The sequence below is a fragment of the Xiphophorus couchianus genome, chromosome 15 (assembly GCF_001444195.1).
Source record: "Xiphophorus couchianus chromosome 15, X_couchianus-1.0, whole genome shotgun sequence".
NCBI lineage: Eukaryota > Metazoa > Chordata > Actinopteri > Cyprinodontiformes > Poeciliidae > Xiphophorus > Xiphophorus couchianus.
Genome location: NC_040242.1, coordinates 11,703,709 through 11,710,604, shown reverse-complemented (window position 1 = coordinate 11,710,604; position 6,896 = coordinate 11,703,709). Strand labels below are relative to the sequence as shown.

Below are 6,896 nucleotides of genomic sequence, written 5' to 3'. Positions count from 1 at the left end.
GTTGCAAAGATACAAAGTGTCTATGCCACAGTGTGGTTTAATTATATGTGTTAATGGCCTGCCATACAGGCCTACTTCCGTCGATTTAAGTATTATTGCGCAGGTATGGTTTTTCTTTCGGATGACCAACGGGCCAATCAAAAGGTGCGCTCAGATGACACTTTGTAGGGGCGGGGCATCACGCCAGACGCTCTGGTCGCTCATTGGACCTATCGCTGTAGACCCATGACGAGCCAGCCAATCGTAAGCGTCAGTCCATATGACGCGCTTGAGACTGAAAACATCATTCACCTAATGGTGGTTTTTGGACAGCTGCATCTCAGCGAGGAAAGCGCCGATGGAGAGCATCTGTTCAGTTCTGCACATCAGTCTGCCAGAGTAAGACCGGGACAACCTGAGGCAACATGGACATCCTGAAATCGCTGGGACATCCGGAGGAGATATTTAACCTGTTTAAGTTTAAGATGGGAGGATGCAGAGCTGTCATGCCAAAACTGGATTATGTGAGTAAAATACGTTCCGCAACACCGCAACAAGCTCAGTACTGAGACAGACGCTGCACTATTGAGAGCCTGGACTTATCATGGGCACGTCGTGTTCTGCTTTTCAGAACAGCTACAAAAAGAACAGCTACAAAAAAATATGCAAATCATAATAAAATGAACATACAGGCCTGTTAGAATGTATGCCTGCTGCTTTGCAGTGCAGTTAATTGCGCCGTCGAGAGTGGAAGCAAGCAACTAATAGGACTTTGTCAAATTAGGTCTGTGCTCTTACCAGGCTACTGACGTAGGATTTAAATTGCATAATGAGCTTGGAGGGTTCACCACTACAGGGAGATGATAATCCCACAGTTTAAACACCAATGTGACCTGAAAAGAAAATCAGGCTGCAAAAATGTCTTAAAACAGACTCCGATTTTTGTTGCTGACATCTCAGCGCACAATAGATGTCACTGCAATGCAGAGACTGTTGCTCCAAAGAGTGCTGCATCCTACTAAATGTGTCCTGGCTAATGTGGTGATCCGAATTAATCTTAACCCACTCTAAAGGGATCGCACTGATTGGGTGGCCTTTATTTCAAGCTAGAGCAAAAAGCCACTCTGACTTCCTTTATTAACAATATCAACGATAAATGTGGAACAGTGATCACTGAAAGGTAAACCACTGTATTCCACTATTAAGGCCTTGAAAATATTAGGAACTTTGGTTGACATTTATCTAACCATAGTCTGTTTTAGGCTAACATGGAAAATGTAAATAAAACTCTCCATCACAACTCTTCAATGCAACACTTTTTTTAACATTTCATGCACTGCTTTGGACCTCAAGCATCCAGTAGTTTTCTGCACCAATAAAAGCAACAAGTCACTGAAACCCTCCAGCACAGGGAAAGTAATTAGCTACAAAAGCCCTTGTTTAAGAAACTAGCTAATCAGAAAGTGCTGTAGCAAAGCATATTATGGTTATGAAAAGTTGGGTGTTTTGAAAAAGTGTGATGTGCACAAGGCAGGCTGGGCCTCAGAGATTTCAATAAAGAGTGGAGTTATAGAATCCAATGTGCTTGATGTCCAGAGTGAGGTTTTCAGTCACTGGTAGCTGCTTACCATGAAACTTTAGGGCTCTTATTGCTTTGCTCAGCTGGCAAGCTTTATGAAGATGCTGAAATAATTCGAAAAAAATAATTAGCACCTGCCTACACAACCTGGCTTACTTAAAACCTCAAATAATTTATTGAGTTGCACCTGAAAATACAACAACAGAACTTTTTCTTAGTGGCCTGTGTTTCATTTGAGCCTGTTTAACCTCATTTACTGCACTGCTTTTCAAGAAAATACAAACGGATGTAGTTCCCACGGTCTTCCACAAGATGTCAGCAAAACACTGCCCCTCTTAGTTCTGCTTTTCGATCTGTTTGTCACGATTCGTTTTGCAGAAATAAACACTCGTTTTGCAGTGCATTGTGTACTGTAACAACGCACACGTTCTTTTAGTCATGACAACGACAGTGCTAAAACTAAGCACCGCTTTTCCTCATTTTATTTGCGAAAATACCAGTTGGTTGGACAAGGTTTATTTTAAGCCTATATTTGCTTTAAAATCGATTAAAAAACATGTACTACAACCCTGCAGCAGTGCATCCTATATATCTTTTTGACTAGGATTAGATCTAAATTGATCTAAACGGTAATATTTCCTGAAGTTGGATTAGGAAACAACGTTGCAGCTGCTCGTGTTTTGGGTTGAGGGGGTGGGGACGTGCGTCTGATCATAACAACAGATCTACAAACGCTCTGCGTCAGGTCCGCTCTGCTAATACAGCGATAGGCTTGCTTGTAGACCTGCGGAGCGACCTCACGCCCTCCAAGAGATTTTACAACGCGCTTCGACCCCTCTCTCCGCTCGCTTGTCCTCTACATGGACTCGGAGTTTGTTACTCCCCCAAGCAGCGTGGCCTCCACATGGACCGTGTCGCCTCCTAACTGCAGGCTCGGGCTCTTCCCGTCAGGGTTTTCGCATGGCCGGAGCCTGCTGCAAATGTCCGGCCTCTCTGTCCGTGTTGAAGCGCTCTCTCTCGGTGGCGCCGCGAGGCTGCGGCTCCTCTCCCCCTCGGTCCGTCCTGCAGGGCTGGAGGAGGCGCGGGGACAGGGGCCTGCAGGAGGCCACCAGACCCAGTAGCGCCCTCAGAACCGTGGGTTTCTACCGACAAACAGCCTTTCTTTGTCTCTCCTGCCAGGAGTCTATGAGCGACAGCCTGCGGACCTGTTACGTATATCTGAATCAGACCAGCAGGAGCTTTGCGGCCGTGATTCAGGCACTGGACGGAGAGCTGAGGTGAGTCAGAGCTCAGCTGAGCTGCAGGTGAAGAGAGGCGTGTCTGCAAAATGTTCCATAGCATGATGGCTGCAGCTTGGATCTTCCCTTGAAAAACGTAAAGAAACGCGAAGGTAGATGTGCGTGTATTTCAGCCATATTGAGTCATTCAGTATAAAACTTCAGGCATGTGGAGACATCTGCAGCTCCTTTGCATGTCTGCAAAAGCAATGTTGTGTTTGTCAGCTCCTCCTGGGGGACGCGTTGCGTCAGTTTAACTTTTATAAAACCGTCAACAGCCCCATTAAATCAATAACTTCTTCAGTTATTTGCTATCCTAAATACCAGTCATTAGAGTGTACTTTGCACATTGCTTTGTAAAATCCAATTTGGCTGCAGCAAAACATCTGTTCACGATTACCCAATATAACTTTCTCAAGGACTGGTTTGATCATTTATTTAAATAGCTTGGAAATTACGTAAATATTAAAGGGAAAATGTCTAACTAGTCTGTTTGTTTCCTGTCAAAACTAACAAACAGTTTATCAATGATTATTTTGGTCTGTCAAATAAAATTCCAATAAAACACATTAAAGTTTGTAGTTGTATGCTTGCAAGTTTTTCATTTATTTTGATCCAGACATGCGGTTTGCATCTTCTACCTGGTGCTTCGTGCACTGGACACAGTTGAGGACGACATGACCATCTCTTTGGAGAAGAAGGTGCCAATGCTTAACAATTTCCACACGTACCTGTACCAGGGGGAGTGGTGCTTCACTGAGAGCCATGAGAAGGACCGTCAAGTTCTGGAGGATTTCCCTACGGTCAGCGGCACCCATACATGCACAAAGAAATCCATTCAAACCACTGCAGAGGGATTTCTACATGAGAGAGTTGACGTACATTTACATTAATGCAGTTCATTAAGAGTAACTGTGATTGTCCTGGATTGTTTGAACCCAGATATCACTGGAATTTAGAAACCTTGCTCAGGAATACAGAGACGTCATCTCTGATATCTGCCACCGGATGGGAGTCGGGATGGCTGAATTTCTGGAAAAGAAGGTGGGATCCGTGAAAGAGTGGGACCTGGTAGGTGTTATCCGTGTGTCACAGTTATGTTAGAAGCAAAACAACAAAATAAATGACTTTGAATGGATTCCTACGCATGTTTGATTTTATTATAAAGGTTCTGCCTAATGATTGCAATAGACTGTTTGTGCTGGCAGCTGATCATTGCCTTATCTTTAATCTTGCATGTTTTAAATTCCACACACGTTTTTTTTCCATTCTAGGAAAAAAGTTGCCATAGATTTAGCAAGTGTTTCACATTTACTATACTGTAAATGTGTAATAAGCTGAGAACTAATAACTAATCCAGGGACAACTTAAGGTGACCTATTAGCCACAATGGTATTACTAGTACCTCGCTATAATGATAACAACCTTGTTGTGTGTCTTTTAATCTGTGCAGTACTGCCACTACGTTGCCGGTCTCGTCGGCATCGGTCTGTCGCGGCTCTTCTCTGCCTCCCAGCTGGAGGATCCAGAAGTGGGACTGGACACCGAGCTGGCAAACTCAATGGGGCTGTTCCTGCAGAAAACAAACATCATCCGAGACTATCTGGAAGATACTCAGGAGGGACGGGCCTTCTGGCCAAAAGAGGTATCAACAACAACAGCAACAACAAAAACGTCAAGTTAGATTGAGTTTGTTGGCGTTGCAGTTGTGGCAGTTTTAGTGGCTTCAGGAATGTGAGTCATTTGCAAAAGATGCCCACTGAACTGAAATAAAGTGTTTATTAGTATCACTATACATATAGACGATTAATTTTTGCCCACTGTTACATTTTGCAATTTGCATGTAGGTTAAAAGAAAATGTCAGTCATCTGAACAGAGCACTGTGTTGTACATATTTTGGTGTTTTTCATACGTGGCTTGTAACAAGCTGCAAACAGGACTTGATATGACTTCATTCCAGTTACTCCTACCTGAGCTGTGGATCTTTTCAGTTTTTACCGAGGGACATGTTGACTGCAGGAAATGTTGTAAATGTCATCTCTTTTGTGTCACTGTGCAGGCGTGGAGCCAGTTTGCGAGTCGTCTGGAGGATCTGGCCCAGCCCGAGAAGCTGGAGTCGGCTCTGTCCTGCCTCAACCTGCTGGTCACCGACGCTCTGCGTCACGTCCCCGACGTCATCGCCTACCTGTCTCGGCTGCGCAACCAAAGCGTCTTCAATTTCTGCGCCATTCCACAAGTAAAGACCATTTGGTCTTCTACTCAAATAATGTGGTGATTTCGCTTAATGTCCAGGTGTTTCACTCTCTGTGCAGCATATATTCTCATTAAAGTTACTTTAAACTAAAGGAAAGCTTTGACAACAAAATCTGTGTTTGTAGATTTGGAATTGAGCTGTCAAAATAATTGGTGTATATTAGAACCAGTAATAAGCACTATTACTGGTTTATCGTAATATGGCTACTGCAATATAAAGTAGTTGTCAACGTAGTGGGGAGTTCACTGGGACTGACACTTTATGCTGATTACTACGACATCTGGAAACTGTTATATATTTCTAGATATACATTTCCAGAAATATATATCTGGAAATATATTTCTTTATAAGAAATATTCACTTTTTAATTGATTTACAGACTTCTTGTCTGCAACAGTGTTTGATTACATCTGCCCTCCTTATTTATGGCTATTTTAGAGCTAGGAAAATCCCAGAATCAAATATGAAGAGTTATTGATGTTTTTCTTATTGGTTTCACAGCAGTAGTGACATCAGACACCCAAATACATACTGCTTTTTTATGTATATGTATGTTAAATGGATTTTTGTCTTGCATTTAAAACATCTTTTTGGATGATAATTCAGGCAAGCACTTTGAGTTTGTCGACTGAAAAGATGTAATCCCTCTGTCAACCAGGTGATGGCAATAGCTACCCTCTCAACCTGCTACAACAACCCGATGGTGTTTCAGGGTGTGGTGAAGATCAGAAAGGGACAGGCTGTCACCCTCATGATGGAAGCCACCAACATGAGAGCTGTGCAGACCATCATTGCTCAGTACAGCCAAGAGGTTTGTAGGTTCTCTCAGTCTTTTCTCTGCCAGCTTCTGCTACATGAACCTGTTTACCCAAATTCCTCTCTCTTTTTGCAGATTTTACAGAAGGTCTCTCTCACCGATCCGACGCGGGACAAGACGCTGCACATCCTGGCTGTGATCCAGGAGAAGTCGGCCCTTCCTCAACCCGACCTCAGCTGCAGGAACCACCACCTGTCTCCTATGTACCTGTCGGCTGCCATGCTGGTGGCCGCGCTGAGCTGGCAGTATCTCAGTACGACAGCTGCCCAGGCGCAGGGCACAGGGGACATGCAGTGACTCTCTTCCTGATTGGAAAACCCCCGTCTTTTCCTGGACATCTAGTCCTTCTCTTCCTTGGGAAACCTAAGGAACGTCTTCCCACATTGGAGTCTCACACTGGCTGTTAAAGAACCACAGACTTGTTGAACTTTGGGATTCTTTTTGCAGCCTGATCTGAAAAAAAATAAAATTCTGCGGTATTGACACGTTCTCATCCATTTTGTGTTTGCCGCAAAAGGACAGTTTTAGGATTTTAGACAACAGCGATCAACTTTTGTGAAGTTTCACTGATTTTTGTTTTCTGAAATTTTAGCTTTTTTGTCCTTGTTGAATCCTCACTGTGAGAAACACTTTAAAGTACATCAGCATTTGCACTGTTGGATCACATGGACGTATTCCAATAACCGATTTAGAACATTTCATGTTTCATTGAGTTTTGACTTTATTCAACAATATGTGGGAAAGATCTTTCTGCCAATTTTATCAGTCATGAACTAAAAAAAAATTGAATAAAGTGAAATATATTTTGAACAAAAGGAATTTGTTGGCAAAGTGTCCTTAACAGCTTTGGTGAGTAGAAGGGCTAGCACAGAGTGACCTTGTACAGAACCAAAGGAGGGCTACAAACATTGCTATGTAATGTGTCATTTTCATTTGTACATATTTGAAGAAATAAAGAAGAAAAAGGGTAGTATCTGTGTGAAATCAGA

At 43.1% G+C, this 6,896-nt stretch overlaps 1 protein-coding gene across 2 annotated transcripts; it reads left to right on the top strand.

Annotated features, from left to right (window-relative positions):
- Positions 1–291: 291 nt before the first annotated feature.
- Positions 292–6,896, top strand: fdft1 (farnesyl-diphosphate farnesyltransferase 1). 2 transcript variants are annotated; one of them, XM_028040698.1, is made up of 8 exons: positions 292–503; positions 2,738–2,835; positions 3,455–3,638; positions 3,778–3,906; positions 4,289–4,480; positions 4,896–5,072; positions 5,749–5,901; positions 5,983–6,896. In XM_028040698.1, exons 1-8 carry the CDS (start codon positions 405–407, stop codon positions 6,202–6,204), a joined length of 1,254 nt encoding a protein of 417 aa, XP_027896499.1. In that variant the 5' UTR covers positions 292–404; the 3' UTR covers positions 6,205–6,896. The 2 variants fall into 2 exon arrangements, with proteins under 2 accessions (XP_027896499.1, XP_027896498.1); XM_028040697.1 differs by lacking the exon at positions 292–503 and having other exon boundaries at positions 2,519–2,835.

Coding starts and splice junctions, on each gene's coding strand:
- fdft1 (XM_028040697.1), top strand. CDS start 2,519: ATGGCCGGAGCCTGCTGCAAATGTCCGGCCTCTCTGTCCGTGTTGAAG. Junction 2,836..3,454: donor GCACTGGACGGAGAGCTGAG/GTGAGTCAGAGC, acceptor ATTTTGATCCAG/ACATGCGGTTTGCATCTTCT. Junction 3,907..4,288: donor CCGTGAAAGAGTGGGACCTG/GTAGGTGTTATC, acceptor TAATCTGTGCAG/TACTGCCACTACGTTGCCGG.